The sequence below is a fragment of the Sander vitreus genome, chromosome 8 (assembly GCF_031162955.1).
Source record: "Sander vitreus isolate 19-12246 chromosome 8, sanVit1, whole genome shotgun sequence".
Classification (NCBI taxonomy): domain Eukaryota; kingdom Metazoa; phylum Chordata; class Actinopteri; order Perciformes; family Percidae; genus Sander; species Sander vitreus.
The window spans coordinates 19,748,910-19,766,132 of record NC_135862.1 but is presented as its reverse complement, the minus strand read 5'-3'; the positions used below and the strand labels follow the sequence as shown (position 1 = coordinate 19,766,132).

Below are 17,223 nucleotides of genomic sequence, written 5' to 3'. Positions count from 1 at the left end.
CCGGTAGCTAGCTTGCCCTGCTAGCTGATCGAAAGTACTCGCGTAGCTATAGCGATCAAGATTAACGTAAAAATTGGCCGGAATTCTCCTTTAAATAGCCTGATTATGTTTTACACCATATTCTGGTTAGGCCTATATTCTGCCATGTGAGCAGGTGCTCTCTTAATCCAAGGTATGTAGCAGTTAGTCAGTTAAAAAAGAAAGAAAAAGATGATTACCAATGTATTGATGGTCTACATGCAAATTGAGTTTTAAATGGTATCTTTAGTTTGACAAGTAGAAAGTTTTTTTTTTTTTTCCTAAAATTTCTTTTATAAAAAGAACACTTAAATCCAACCATAATCACCAAATTCACACACGCACTCACATTTTCTCTCTCTCTCTCACACGCACACACGCACGCACGCACACACACCATCAACCAGTTAGTGCAACAAGGGAACACAACATGCAAAATGGTGATCTTTAAATAAAACAGAACTGAGAAATTATTATGGCTATGGTGAAACATAAGGAAGAGATGACAAGACTGAAGACTGACTGTGGCTGTGTGGTATTACACACACACATTCACACATGCATGCAACAACACCACTCCCCACCTTCCATCTATACAAATGCCGACACATTCATCTATAATACAATACAGTACATGTATTGTATATTCCCAGTGGACGTACACCGCCGTTAAGGTTATGATGTTTATTCTTTACAATGTGGCGGTTTCTCTTTATGTCACAGTGAGGTACAGTATATGGAGGACCTGGGCTGCAGCCACCACTGACACTCCCCCCCTCTGTCCCAGAAAACAGCAGGATAATATAATCAGAGAGGAAATGATCAACTTCACTGCTTCATATAGCACGCAGTCTGTTTCAGAGGTATTCTGAGGAAAGAGAAAATGACTTTAAAGGGAAAGCTCTACACTAAACACTCATTAAATACACAATGAGTCATTTTGAGATACCAACGTAATGTGCATGTGTAGAAAGTGTGAAAGACAGCAGCAGATATGCTTAGAAAGTAGGTGTGGGTGTGTGAAAGTATGAGAGGCAGTGTGGAGTGTGGAAGGCAAAGAAAGATCAATGAATCTTAAATGCGAGACATTTACTGCGATTTACAAACAGCAACAGGTTTCTATATCATGTCTTAATAGTAAAGCTGTTTCCGTCAATGTCTAGTATGGTTTTGGTGTTGTCCCAACTATTATGACAAGCAAATCAGTTCATTTAAACAAAAAAAAATCTAAACGTGAAATAAAGTATTTGCATGCGTAATGGACAGTGTACAGGACTTCTTCAACAAATTATAAATTAATCTAACAGTTATATTCTTGATTAATTGATTACACTTTTGGTATGTTGTAGACCATACTAACTATTTGTTGTTTTATCTGACCGTCCAAATGCCAAAGATCTTTAATTTTCTATCACATAACAGAAAAGGGACAAATGTCACAATTAAGTAGCATGAGCCAGAACATTTGGGTCATTTTGCTTGAAAAATGATTGCAGATCATTTATTATGTCATTCGACAAATCTTTCAGGTCCAAACTCATCAGCCTACATGCCCCAAAATCACATAAAGAAGAAACATATGTGGAATAATCCATGTCTTTTTACTTTAATAATCAAAATAATAGTATATAAAATAACAGTAATAATAAATCTGGTATTGTCTTTTTTTCTTTTTTAATAAACTGTTATAATACAACAATAACCTATTTGTGTGGGAGAGTATTGTACAACACACAAACCAGCAGTTGAACTGTGTTTGGAGAAGCTTTCCAAACTCTGCTATTGAGAAATGCTGATTTGTCTGGTCACACCTCAAACTCCTGCGCCAAACCAGCACATCCTGAACAAGTCTGCCCACTGAACACAGAGAGGCCAAACTGACATCAAGACAGCAAGCAAACTGACATCCAAACTTTGAGTAACTTTGAGCGTTATTGGGATTAGTAACTGTAATGTGATTGCTGAATTTCAAATTGTAATCCCTTACACTTACACTACTAAAAGTAATCACATTTCTGCCCAACACTGTCTATGACTATCTATGTCAATATATATCTAAAACTAACAGAGACAGCTTGTTATACATTTCAGCATTAAGAAACAGCCAGATAATAGAATTAGAGAACCCATTGTTAGAAATACTGTATGCTGCTGTACTGTAGGCAGCAGCAAGTCCCATATGTGAGTGCATGCAACAGGAGGCATCTGTATACCACAACATGCTATTTATTCAGCCTTTTAAATCCACTTGTCCATGGTATTACCCCAGCTTAGTGCCAGACAAGCAAACAGACAGACGAGGGGGACTAGCATGCACACAGCACAAAGGATCATGGTAAACAAAAGACAAATACCCTCATACGATGGGGTCTAATCCCGCTCAGGGTATCACTGTAGTCAAATGCCACATCCATCCATCCCTGCTCCTCATCAAAGATATCCACCAGCTGCAACCCGTGCTCCACTCTTCCATTACTCAGTTCACTTCCCCCCTATTCTGACATCCATTCGTCTATCCTTTACTGGGTAACAAAAAGAATAACTATAATAGTCATTTTACAGCTTTACTGTCCCACTCCAGCTTCCTATTAGATCCCCACACACTCCCTCCTTCCCTCCACCTTCACATACTTTACCACCCCCTTTCTCTAAATTAGTCGTGATTAATGTGTACGCCACGCATTGGGCCGCCTTAATTAAATAACACCATCTCATTAGGGGCTGATTTCGGCTGGTGATAGTGCTGTAAAATGGTGGAATGGGATTGTGCGGCGTGACAAAACAAGTCCGTCAAACTCCCTGGGCGGTCACACTCCCCTGGTTTCACACAAACAGCCCCCTCCTAATCTGACAGTTACATTAAAATGCAAATAGCCCAGATGTGAGGGTTTGGTATCAAGTGTGGTTTACAGCTCCCAGGGTGCCCCAATGGATGGGATTCTCCCCCCCCCCCCGCCCCTCTTGATATGATATAAGCCAGGTAACAGGTTGATAGCTGTTGACCTAGAAGTGGCTGTTTAAATATTGGCACTGTTGGACATGTGTAAGATTACTAAAAAATATCTCTTTGAGCTGAGGGATAACATGGCTTTGATGTCATTTTACATGACTAAACATGAATAAATACTTGTTATCCAAAAAGATCTCTTATCAGTGATTGTTTACAGTCTTGATGGTGCAGTTTATCTTCTTTCCTTGTGGATGTATCGCTAGTTTTAATTAAATCAAGCTCAAGACCGACGGAAAGGTCAAAGAAAATTAAAGCATATTAATGAGCAAAGGGCACGGGCAGCATACAGCATCAGGTCAGGGAGACAGCAGGGAGACGGACCCCCCCACCTGCACCCCCCTCCTACCTCGCCACACACAAACTCATATACGCACTCTCTCCCACATACACATACGTGTACCAGCTAACTTGAGCAAGGTGCGAGACGTGAACAATATGTGGTTGGTGTGTGTGTGTGTGTGTGTGTGTGTGTGTGTGTGTGTGTGTGTGTGTGTGACGCCCTGTCTAGCCACAAGAAGAGCATCCCCTGCAGTGCACCATCATGGCTAGATGTCAAGGCCAGCTAACCCATGCCAAAATACCTACCCTTTAAAAACCCTTGGCAGTTATAGTACCTCACAGCGGCTTGTTCTTTTAGTACAAATGAAAAGGAAAAACACCATTCACTCCCACAGAGGGGCAGCTGCAGTCACAAAGGGATATTGTACTTTTCCTTTGTGCTGAGGCAAAAGAGAAAACTACAACAGCTTCGCTGCGGGGTGAGGGACTGGTGGAGTAGTGAAAGGGGCGATGCAAATAGGGTTTGGACATAGATCAAAAGACTTAAGTTTCACTGCATCATCAGGGCTGGAACAGTTCTATCACTCCCCCCAGACTCCGATCCTTTCAGCCCCCTTTTTGATCACTCTGCTGCATTCATGCTATCGCAGCGCGGAGACCGTCTTCCGAGGGGCATCCTGGCAGAGTGTGAACATTGCTCTTACATGTCGGCCTTGAACAGAGATGTGAACACTAATGGTTTTTGGCAGGGCCCGGGTCCTCAGTGGACACACTGCTGGAGCAGAAAGAAAACAAGCGGGAAAGAGGGACAGGATGGGAGGGGTTTGGGACAAGTGCAGAGAAAGACCAGGTGTCTTGGCAGCGGCGGGTTTACTTGCTTTACAACAGCACCATCTGTCTTTGTGAGGAGAGCCTTACAACATTGAATAACTGATGTCGCTGCTCAACACACATACAACAAAAATAGTAATGGATGAGTTTTAGTGTTGTGTCAGCCTGTTTAATTGTTTAATTAGGGCCTGAGCGCCGACAGCAGCGAAGGCCCTATTGAAACTGAAGGAATTATTATTATTTTCTGCATTTTTTTTTCATGAATTGGCTTTTTGAGGGGCTTAACATATTCAAAAACTCACCAAAATTGGCGGGCACATCAAGTCTGTTGAAAATGTACGTATCTTAAGGGTTTCGGGAATAGGCGCACAAAAATGGATCGCTAGAGCCTCCTACAAAACTTTAAAAATTGAGCCCCTGCAGTGCGTTTATCGTACACTCACGAAACTTGGTACACATATGTAGCATGTAAGGACGTATAAAAAAAGAGCATTAGAGCCATACCCTAAACCCAACAGGAAGTCCGCCATTTTGATTTCAAAGTTCGAAATTAGTGCGATTTTGGCCATTTCCACATGTCGTACTTTAACGAACTCCTCCTAGAGATTTCATCCGATCAACTTCAAATTTGGTCTGTGCCATCTTAAGACGTTAAAGATGAAAAGTTGTTAAAAGAAAAACTTTTCGTCATAGGGCGTGGCCGTGGCAGGGCGGCCATTTTGTGCGTTTCGCCGCCGAAACAGGAAGTGGGTGTAACTCGAGTGTACATTGTTCAACTGGCTCGAAACTTTTCAGGATTCATAACACTCCAACTCTGAGGACATTTACTGGATAAAATTTACTCAAAGTCATAGCGCCCCCTAGTGGCAACAGGAAGTAGGCCTTAAAGTCAAGGTGCTATAATTTAACAAACTCCTCCTAGAGATTTCATCCGATGGACTTCAAATTTGGTCTGTACCATCTCAGCACCTTAAAGATGAAAAGTTATTAAAAGAAAAACTTTTCGTCAAACAGTATGGGCGTGGCATGGCGGCCATTTTGAGTGTTTAGCGATGAACAAAGAAATTGTTGTAACTTGAGTGTACGTTGTCGTATCTGCCCGAAATATCTCACGATTGACAAGGGTCCAGGTCTGAGGACATCTACAGGCCAATATTTACTTTTGGTCATAGCGCCCCCCGCTGGCAACAGGAAATGCGCCTTATATGACAAACATCATCCGATTTACATGAAACTTATAATGTGTGGTCGACACGTGATACTGAGCCGCCCCCTATACTTTAACCACGCCCCCTTACTCAGGCCATGTCCCTTTCATAACATTTGAACCGCCGCAGAGGCGCGAGGGCCCGTCCATCGCTGTTTGCAGCTTTAATAGGCTTTTATGGTTGCTACTTTTCATATCTGGACAAGTGATGCTGCTAAAATGAGCAGAGTGACGTGCACATGTTAGATGTACATAAATGATATATCATATTATGACTTATATATTAGTCTCTAAGAAAAATGTCTGAGTAACTCATTATTTTTCCTTAACTATTATCCAAATGTCATCTAGTGAAACATTTCTGACAGCAAAGAAATAGACTGACAGACTCAAACGATCCCCTTTCCTTTCATTCTTAGAGGCAGTAAAAAAGAATCCTCTTTGTGACAGATGCACTCAGTGCGACTGCAAATGTAACTTTTTCCTGAGCAAGCAACATTCGTTGTCTCAGCGGACCTGCCTCCTCTCTGCTCAGCCGCTCTCTTCCTTTTTCTCGGCCAACCAGAGAGAACGGACAAGATGGATGCCGGTGTCACCGCGCTGGCCAGAGTGACAGATGGGCTGATTATACAAACTCATCCCTCTGGCCATAGAAAAACACAACACCTTGCCTGTAAGCTAATAGCTTTCATCTGCCTGCACCTTATGGATAGTTGATGCTTGTTGTTTATATGGAAAAGCAGCACTGTATGGACAGATCCCATTATAGCCCTGGCCTCCCGCTTGACAGCTAGTACCTGAATAGACACTTGCCTGCCACACAGTTTTTTACAGCCCAAACACACAAACTGGTAAATCACCCCGCTGCGACCTTGTGTCTGACTGGCTGGCTTCAAGGGCATGTTTTCCTTCCTCTAGACGGACACATTGCAAATGCATAAACGGATTCCTGTCACTAGGCTTGATGTATGGGTGTCAAGCTCTGCAGTGCGCAGTGGTTTCTCAGCAAGTAAGCCGGGGCAACAGGAGTGAAAAACCAAGGCATTTAATGAGAGAGACATGGCAAAAACATCTTGGTATTTGGCCAGAGATGTGTCAAAAAACTAGTCAAGACCATGGGAGAATAAGTGTGGGTGCTGAAGGTGATCTTTAGTATTAACCACCGTCCCCTTGCCTGCTCCAATACCTGTGATTTAAAGTCTGGGCTGATTAATTAGACTGCTATTGAGTCTCTATTCAGGCAAGACGTTAAGATCAATCACGGCAGTCAAAGGTACAGTGGCTCTTACAAATGGGAAGCAGAGAATGGGGGAAACGGGCCATATAGAGAGAGAGAGAGAGAGAGAGAGAGAGAGAGAGAGAGAGAGAGAGATTGAATGGCTTACTCCATGCTCCCAGCCATCAGCAGGAAAAGGTTGTAGATGTGTGAGAAGATGAAGAGGAAGAGGATGGCGCTGAAGAACATGGTCATCCAGGAGCCATGATCCTCGCGGAACATTTTCAGCCGCAGGTATCGACCTAAAGGGAGCATGACAAGGACACCGCTGTCAGTGGAGGTTCAAACAGCATGTCAACCTGCTAACATGTATGGCCACGAAAATGGATGAAAGTAAATAAATTAGTCACATAGATCAATAATGTCCTACTCTATCAGACACGTGCCCTTTAGGAATCGGAATGAAGATTAAAGACCACTTTGAGGTGTCACTTCCACGGCCTTGAAGTAATTGCCTTATCCTCCGGACCAATTTCAACTGTCACCGTTTCATCATCAACCCAAACAGAAAATATTCCACATACACATCATTTAATCTGTTAGACATGCTGTCAGTGGATTGATGCTCGCTTGTGCTTCATGATTTGAGTTCTGCACGATTACAGAAATTATACAAACAATTGTGAGGTGTGGTGTTTTTTTTTTATATATACAATCCAGGCTTGGAATCAAATTATGGAGAAATATCTCTCTGGCAGAGCATGAGATTGATTCGGATACGCAGCCCTCTGCACAGAACACATAATCACATGAGCTTGTCCTCTGGTGGTGGCGGCGCTCAGCAAATTTCATGAAGACAACAAGGTTGATTATATGACTTTTAGCGTGTTGTTGTACCTTGAAAGTGCTTTTAACTCTTCTTTGGCAAGCTACAAATATAATGACAGACTCATTTTTTTTTATTTTGGCTGCTCTGAATGACAAATAAAAGAATATTTATACCTTTAATTCAAGGGCTCAGATTTTTTTTCTGGTGAGAGTGGCATTATGAAAAAGCAGTACGTAAGTGCAGTATAAATTACTGAGAGATAAAAAAAAAAATAACATGTGTGATGCATAATGTAATAGTCCTTGATGTACCTCCCACACTGCTCATGTAACAGAAATCTACTTTGTACATTTTGGGTGTCTGTTACCACCATTCAGACCTGGGTCAAAATTAGATTTGCAAATAAAATAGATAAAATCAAATCAACCTTTTTTTAAAGGTTAGAGCTTAAGCTGCAGAGGCAGCGATATCCAACTGTTTAGCCCTGTGTGTGGGTCAAGCTTCAAAACCAGTGCATCCAAAATTTCCCGTAATGCAACCAATAGCATCTTTTTCATTTGACCCTGGGAGAATCTTGAAGAACTGCTACGACCTGCAAAGCAAAGGTAACGTGACTGATGTAGGCTAGTTTTTGGTAGCCTTGCTATCGTATCTACTTATACTGTAAAAGAAAAAGTACCGGTGAAAAAGGGCGCAACTGTCATCGACAGCAAAAAAAAAAAACATACTAAAGCTTAATTTAATCAACCTGTTGCTTTATTCTTCAACTGATACTACATTTGTGTTTTGAACAATGCAGAAATGAAAAAAAAAACTAAAACTAAGAAACATAATTAGCTAACCTTCTTCCAAAATATGACACTGTATTTATTATGTACATTATGAATTATCATGCAAACAAAACTAATCAGATTTTTCAAACCACATTCAAGGAACCCTTCAAATTGTTTCCATGTCTTACAGAAATACCATTACAGAATTTTCCACAAATTCTTGGGTATGTCATCCAACTAAAGACTTACTTCTCTACGGCTCTATTCAGACAGTCAGGCAAATATTAGACAATAAGATTAGATAAGATAAGCCTTTATTGTCTCCTATCGGAATGGGATGCCATCCCACAGCAGTGTGTGACCAGGTTGGTGACCAGCATGAGGAGGAGGTGCCAGGCTGTTGTGGCTGTGTATGGTTCTTCCACACGCTACTGAGGCTCCTGTTTGTGAAATGAATAAATTGTTAAATTGCCAATATGTCTTATTTCTTCAAACTTCATCATCCAATCCACCAAACAAGTCAATGGCAGAATAAGCTGTTTGGCATTGGCAGAGAAGATTTGGCAATACATGTTAGCAGATTAGCGTGCTAGTGGTAGCACTACCTCCGCTATCCCAGTCAGCTACATGACCCTTGCCTTGCAGGCAGTCTGTCGAGAGTCTCCTGTTTGACTCTGATGTGTAAGTGCCCCTTTAAATTAAAGAGACTGTATATACCTAAAATGCCCATGCTAGTTTTTCCCTCGCTAAAATTCAGCCTAACTTTGGAGCGTTATTTTGCCCCCTTCCCTTCTAGTTTCATATGATACAAATATCTCCACGCTTAAAACGGAGCGTCTTAAAGTAATGTTGACGAGATTGCCAGGGCTCCAGCGGGTCTCTTAGGGTTAAAAGATCGATTTAGAGATTTTATGAATTAATATCAGATCATTTAAATGAAGATCGTTTCAAATCGGAAATTTAATTTTTTAACCCAGCCCTAGTGCTCTCTACAAATCGGTGTCTGTACTCTGCCAAAGATGGTTTCTGAGAAGCTCTAACAGAGCAAAATGTCTCCTCTGTTGCCGTTCAAGTCACGTTAATTTCAGGATTCATTCTCCCAGTTAAACTTTCAATCTTATCAATAATTAAAGCTTATCAATTTTATAGCTTTAAATCAGAAACTTCAGTGTTTAGATCAAGTAGCTAGTAGTATTTAGAAAACTACCGCTGCTAATTCAATGTGCCAGATACATATTTAATCAACATTTAGGTAAATATAAGTATCAGCTCAGTATCGGCAGATACCCAATATTTAAGACCTCTTGCAGTGAACCTCCAACCATCAACTGCTTCAAGGTTAGTCAATTGACTGTTAAAAAATAAATCATCTATAAGCTTAGCTATGAACCACTATTTCCACTACAACACACACACACACACACACGCACACACACACACCCCCAGAAGCCGCCATCTTCTCAGGAACAACTCCTTGTTTTTCTCTTCTCCAGCTTCCCTTTGAGTTACAGCTCCTCTGAGAACTCATTGTGTTTGTGTCCACACACACAGCCAGAAAGACAGCAAAGCAGAATGCTCCATTTACTTTCCCATTACAGCCTGGCTGCTTCACTCTCCTATAGTTTTACATGCTGTTCAATCTCAGCTTGTTCACTTTTAGTTTTTTTACAGCTGCGCACATAAAAACAAAGATGTTGATTGAGATGTTGAAAGATTCCTATGGAGATGAGGATCTTTGAGTTATAGTACAGTTATAATAAATGAACCTCTTGTTGTATGTTCAAATATATTATGAAGAAACTGCTTTCTTAGTAAACAACACATCTGCAATGTTTGTTTAAACTTCAGTTGTTTATTTATGAGCTTTACAGAAGAGAATTTAAACTTTAATATTCCCTTAATAACAAGAGTCAACCTTACATTTCTTTTTCTTTTGTTGGGGGGGGGGTTAGCAAAAGCAAAGTGGCCTAGTGTAAGGCTACACCATACGTCTTGCTCTGTGGTATTTCAGGGATCATCACAGATGCATAATTGAATTGACTTGCATGGGTGAACTTAATTGCCTCCAGTGCCAATGAGCCCTGGCTTAGATGTAGAAGTGCAGTGTGTATCGGGCAGATCTGACTTTTAAAGTAGCACGCTGCGTCAGCGAGCACGGCCGCCTCCTATATGGGCAGGATGTAACTAGGGGTGATTCAAGACTATTCAGCCAAGTCGTTTGAGTCACTGCAGCTCCCGACAGAGGACCCCGATAAGGTGTGATTCATGAGCACTGCCTACTGCGAGGCTCAGCCCGGACAACAACACCACACATGGACAAGGCAGCCACACCAACACAGGCACACAAAAAACTAAAACAGAGGGACACACTTTTTATCTTTCCTACTTTCACTCACCCACACTGCAAACACACCCACTCACATGGACCAAGCTGCTGTATGAATCAAAAGAATGCAATTACAGTTTAAATGCTAATTTACAGTATTCACAGTATTATTCCTCTAATGCTATTTATAGTGCTGTCTTAAGGATGAGATCATATCCACCTCTAAGTTGTTTCCAAATTAAAATCATGTAGCTGTGTCCCCATCTAGTGGTGATAAACGGACACACACTAGAGCTGACTGGTAGGTATACTTTGTAGCTCTAATTTAGTGCAAGTTGTCCCCGATTATTAGCGTGTGTAGCCTACTATTAATCCTCAACAGCCCATTTCCAGTAAAACTAATAGCCGCACTGAGCGTCACAGAAACAACCAACCGTTTGGTGAGGATACACTGCAGTGGCAGTCAGGCAGAAGAGTACCCAGGCATTACGCTAAATAGTTTAGGCTAAGCAGCCTGCCAAGATACCTGCTTTGAACAGGATGACACTGATTCCACAAAATCAGCAGTTAAGTTACATATCCTGTGATACATGCTTTTCAATCGAAGAAACTGGGGCTTGAGTGCCTTTTATATGCTCAGTTCCAAGTAGGTACACCTAAAAATAATGTAGTCTTATATAACAGTTCTGTAATAAATCCTTCATGAAGGTGATAATGTTCAGTGTTTGTGGTAACTGTTTTAGAAAGGTGTTGAATAAACTGTATGAATATTTTGGAGAATGCAGGTTGTAGTGCTGTTGAACTGTATTGCATCATACTGACAGAACATTATAAACTTCATGAAGGGAAGATTTATTCAGACCATTTATGTCGTTTAGGTACGAGGGCATGTTGGATTTATTGCAGGACTGTTGTATTAATGTACATTAGTTTTAGCTAGGTGTACCTAATAAACTGGCTGAGAGTATGTTTTAATTTACAGTAATTTCTTTCCCACTCAGTCCAGATTAAATCCCTTGATTGTCTGAGACAAACTGCTGACATTATGGTTACCCGTCTGAAAATAAGATCACATGCAATAATTCTGGGAAGTGCTCAGGTGATAAAGTCACCAGATTTATAGGAGTAATCCACTCACAGGACATACGGACACCCTGGAGCCAGAACCACAAACTTAACAGTATAACTAGCAGAGACCATCAGCTGAACACCTGCACTGGGACACACAGACAAGCAATTATTGAATGTATCGCAGATGTTTTAACAGTAGTTTTGTTTCCTGTAAAAAACACACACACACACACACACACACACACACACACACACACACACACACACACACACACACACACTCACTCACTCAGAGGTAATGCAATGCACCAACTGCTCCTGACAGATGAGAAGCACACAGCAGGAGGAGGAGGAGTGAAGGTGACTGAGATGTGATCAACGTCTCCATTCATCATGATACCGCTCTTCAACAGCAACAAGTCTGACACGGCTAAAGGAGGTAAGTGACCATCTGAACACTTACAATATTCTAGATAATAGATAATAATAATTTATGATACAATAAACTAATAAATAATAAATGAACTAATAAACTTGTCATACTAATTCCCTCACAGGACTGTATATCCATACTGTCTACATTACATAGCATCCTTATACTTTCTAAAATGATTACTGCGGTGAAGCTGTATGATAAAAAATCATTAATACTTAAATTACACATATTAAACTTCATAATCACAAAATAGGATATACAAACTTTGCCTTTTCTGTCTGTCAGTGGGTACTGACAGGGAGACATGATCTAGGTTGAACTGTGCTAAAAGTGAATTGTTAAGATCTGCCCACCTGAACAAAATGATTGTATTATCTGTGATCAAGTGCAAACAGAGGCTGACATATTGAAGGCAATAGATCAACAGTCCCCAGTTGCATTGTTTGCAGCAGACAGTCAAGCATTCGCTTCCTGGACACATGCTGGTGACGCTCAGAGACTATGGAGACAGCTACTGTAAATATAAAAGGGCTCTGGGAGAGAGTGGGTGAACACATCTTACTTAAAGTACTCCCTAAGAGCAGGGCTTACTGTCAGAGTCAATAAAACAGACTATGGCCTACATTACTCTGGAAGGGGTTTATCCTTCTAATAAATACTCTGAAGTTATTCAAATCTTGAAAAATAAAACTGGTGTTTCGTAGATTTTAAATACCAGAAAGTAGATGATAATGAGTTAACTTGCTTTTACAGAATTTAGCATAGTAGCCTCTATGTGGTTAGAGAACTGGCTCATAAAACTATAATTTCTTTATACATGTTTTAATCTGTTGCTTACTCAATAGGATAATGCATGTAGTGCCAAAAGGGTCCCTTAAAGGAAAGTATGCATGAGTCAATTTGGTATAATTTTCTGCAACTGACAACTTACCTGGCAAGATCTTTATTGTTGTATGCTTTAAACTATCCCTATTGGATAGTTCAAACCAACTAAAAGAAATAATATCAACACTTTGTCAGTCTCGTTTGACTGGATTCTGAGGTGTTAAATGGGCACTCCACCTATTTTTACATGTAAATATCAATTTACTAGTCACAGCAAGTACGACGCAGTCTACGAAAACAGAAAATGTCTTCTGTGGCTCTGTAGTAGCTTTGGCAAAAAAAATATTCAAAGCGACATTTACCGGAAAGCTTGTGTCTGAAAGACATGGGACTTAACTTGTCATTGAGTGTGTAACAAAAGATACAATCAAGCTGCATTATGGGAAGTGTAGGAATCAGTGTTCCTATACTAAAAACTGAAATGCAATATAACTCAGTTTAGATTTTGACAATTCTTTTTCGAAGACATCGCCAAATAAGAACTTCTGATTATGTTTAATCAGTTGTTTTTTTTTATTAAGTCCAATGCCAATATTATTGAAATCCTCACCTTCTGCAATATCTGTATATTGCAACTATGGTGGTTAAGGTTAGTAAAGATTGATATGAGAAATAAACTACAGTTAAGGTATGGTTAAAGTTAGACAACTATGAACACTTGCTATAAGTCAGGCAATATTGTGGTTATGGATTAATAACAAAAAAAACATTAATTGCAGGTCTATAACCGAATGCAAACTCCAGTCTCCTGCACAAAGGTCAAAAGTACTGCTCATCCACCACCCCGACCTTTACACTCTTACCTTCCACCTCGCTACATACAGGGCACATTGCTTTGTGTATTAGTACGGTTAGATTGGCAATGGCGGTGCAGAAATAAATATGGAAGTACTTCTTACAATCAGTTTCTCACAAGCCCTCCAACTTTATGGGAGTGCAATACTAAAATGCTGGACTACCCTTTTACTACTCAAAACATAAAATTATTAAAAACAATGAAGTTGCAAAATGACTCTACCTTCTGTCCTTAAATTCCAGAGGTGCTTTTGGAGTTCCTGAACCAGTCAAGAGTATTCTGCAGCCAGTTTGAGAACGGCCAGTGGTACTGCTACATCCTGCTGGTTCTCTACTCTTTTGCCCTTCCTGTGGGGATCCTGGGAAACATAGCAGCTCTAATCAACTACTCCTGCTTCAGGAAAACCTCAAGCACCAGCAATCTTTTCCTGTTTAACCTGGCCCTGTGTGACTCAGCCTGGATCCTCACCCTCCCCTTCACCCTCTACTTTACGTTGCAGAGGCCACAACTCAAAGACATACAGATCTTCTGCCAGTTCAAGAAGCTCTCCTTCAACATCAACGTTTATGGCAGCATCCTCTTCCTCACTCTTATCAGTTTTGATCGCTACGTTGGGACGGTGCACCCAATCAGCTCTCTCCGCTGGTGGGATGTGGGTAAAGCCAAGCTGTGCTCAGTCTGCACATGGGTCGTGTTGGTCCTGAGTTCCATTCCTGACTTGTTTGTAACTTTTGCTATTCAGCGACCAGAAAACGTCACTGTGTGCATGGACCACATCCAGGGCCCTTTTATCTACGTCAAGACAGTCACCATTATCAGAACAATAATATGCTTCATGCTACCATTCAGCGTGATGCTGGGTTTTTACATAAAGACAGTTCGTGTTTTGAGGCGTCTCCCGAGGGGTGGAAGGCACAGAGGAGCCCAGCGGGCAGGAGGGAAGCCTCTGTGGCTCATTACTGCTGCCATACTCGTTTTTGTGGTTGCCTTTGTGCCGTACCACGTCATGATCATCACCCTGGTGTTCATGAGGATCAATAACCAGGTCACACCATCTAACACCAATGTCCTCTACGCCTCCTATGAGTTCTTTGAGGCCATGTGCAGTGTAAGCAGCTGCCTGGACCCAGTGCTGTATATTGTGGCTAGTGAGCAGTTCCGGAGGAAGCTGCTGGCCTTGAAAAGAGACCAATTCAGGAGGCTGTGCTGTAGAGCCAACAGGAGGGTTGGGGTAATTGGGTGACTGAGTGGATCCAATGCATTACTTTTTTGGCTAGTTACCTTGGCTGTATCACTGTTACACATGCACCAGTGGCAAATGTTAATGGTACACCTATAATGGCCTAAAGTATGCCTATTTTGGAACTGGAATGAAAAAAAGAAACTACTGTGGCTGATAAATTGCTATCAGTGTAAAAGCAAGGTTAAACCACATCATGGCATGTTTTGCACTACAAAAACATGTTATTTATTTTTAAATATATTGGACTTTATTGACTTTCTGTCATAATGTTTGTAAGCAGCAATATAAATCAGCAGTGGTCTCAGTGTACCTCGTAAAAGCTGTACAAATGGTAGTCTGATTGATAGAAAGACAAAAGATGTCAAAAGACATTAACACAAGTAGGGTTGCAACTAACGACTATATTTATTATCAATAATTCTGCTGATTATTTTCTTGACTAATGGTTTTGTCAATATAATGTAAAAAAAAAAAAAAATAGTAACAAATGTCCTTCATAATTTCAGAACAAGTTGACATATTCATATTGCTTGTTTAATTCGGCTAACAGTCCAAAACCCAAATAATTAAATCTACGAAGATATAAGATAAGATAAGATAAGATATACTTTATTGTACCCAAAGGGAAATTTGTTTTGGACTCTGTCCGTTCCGAAGCTTTACAAAGACAACACAAAATACAGAAAATAAGCATCTCTCAACACATACTCTCAACAACACATATATCGGTTTAGCCTGCATTTAGGAACCCTGAATCTTCTACCAGAGGGTAAAAGCTGAAATTCTGGGTGAAGTATGTGAGTCGGATCGGAAACTATTTTTGATAACCGACTGTTGATGGATTAATCCACTAATAAGTTCAGCTCTACAGTATAATTTGTGTTCCAAAAAGTATTGATAAATATACTGATTTGCTCAATCACATTACAGACAGGTAACAAATTTAAGGGAAAACCTGAATAAATGGGTGCCATAACATTAACAAATGCAGATGCTTCCATACAGGGCAAAAAAAACAAACACCTAATTTCTCCCTTCAATTTGTCACCCATCTGTATACAGTATGTGTAGTTTAGGTCCGACTTAGATAACCTCTGCACCTGTATCATAACAGGAAAGCACAGGTGAATGAATAAGGCGATACCTTATTATTTATTTGCAGTGGAGGTGGGATTAACTCCTGTCAAAGTCCTATCAAAACAAATCTGCAAAAACACCCACCAACACCTCCTGTTCAAATATCTTGACTGTAGTGCATTGGAGTGGAAACCGCACATGGAAAATGTGATCAAAATTAACAATAAAAGAAGTCAACACCAGGCCTTGAAAAACCAAAACATGGCTCATGTTTGGTCAAACAGTAAGTGATATCCATATTGATTCTTGGACTATTGATAGCAGTCTTTCCATCTCAATCAATGCTCTTTGTATTCAAGTCAAGGGCAGTTCCACTCTTTCAGCGTGTACTTTCATCTATTTTAGGTTTCAGTATGCAGCTCTACTGTATCCTGTTTTGATTTGAAGCATCACAACAACACCCCTGCCCTCCTTTAGGGATCCTAATGAACATCTCCATCAAACACAAACCCAGCGCAGGTAGAGAGCATCAGTAACACCTGGAACTTAGCATGTATACACTAGCATCCACATTTATCACACATTTGCTGGGATGCAGCATCACAGGGTGGTGTGGGAATAGCCATGACTACAGGCCACCAGCGTCCCCAGAGCTGACCTCCTCTGTAACTAAGTGTCTGGATAATAAATCAGTGCTGGGAAGTGACAACAGAACTCCCTCCACAGGGAGACTGCAGCAAGTAGAGCCGAGACACGGAGTGCTGGCTACTGGGCCACTGTACCACTGTACCTGTTCCTGTAAGAGGCCTGTTAGATCAGTTCATTGTGTTATTCATAGCTTGGCTCCGGACCAAAGGAGTCATACATTTCAGGTAAATAAGCAATTTCCTTTTGGCTGGTTTCCTTTGTTTGGTAGCTCTCGTCATTATTGCTCTGTGTCTCCCTGTCTGCTGTGCAAACACCTTTGTGTTTTATACTGTACCTGTATCTCTTAGTAATGATTTGTGTTAAACTACACAAGATAAGAACCAAACTGCACTTCAACATTAGTTAAGATTGTGGCCCCTTGAGGGCAGCGCAACATGCTGTAAACACAATCCTGACAAATTTTCATCTTTTCTTTTTTTTCAAAGAATTTTTTGGGCATTACAGCCTTTAATGGAAAGGACAGCTAGATATGAAAGGGGAGAGAGAGGGGGAAGACATGCAGGAAAATCATCCAGGTC

The 17,223-nt window shown here is 40.8% G+C and overlaps 1 protein-coding gene across 1 annotated transcript in view; it reads right to left on the bottom strand.

Annotated features, from left to right (window-relative positions):
- The window catches only part of tmem117 (transmembrane protein 117), a 53,639-nt gene that overhangs the window by 19,731 nt on the left and 16,685 nt on the right, over positions 1–17,223 (bottom strand). Inside the window, exon 3 of the mRNA XM_078257387.1 lies at positions 6,731–6,863. Within this exon, the coding sequence (XP_078113513.1) occupies positions 6,731–6,863 (133 nt within the window). The remainder of the gene's footprint in view (positions 1–6,730; positions 6,864–17,223) is intronic.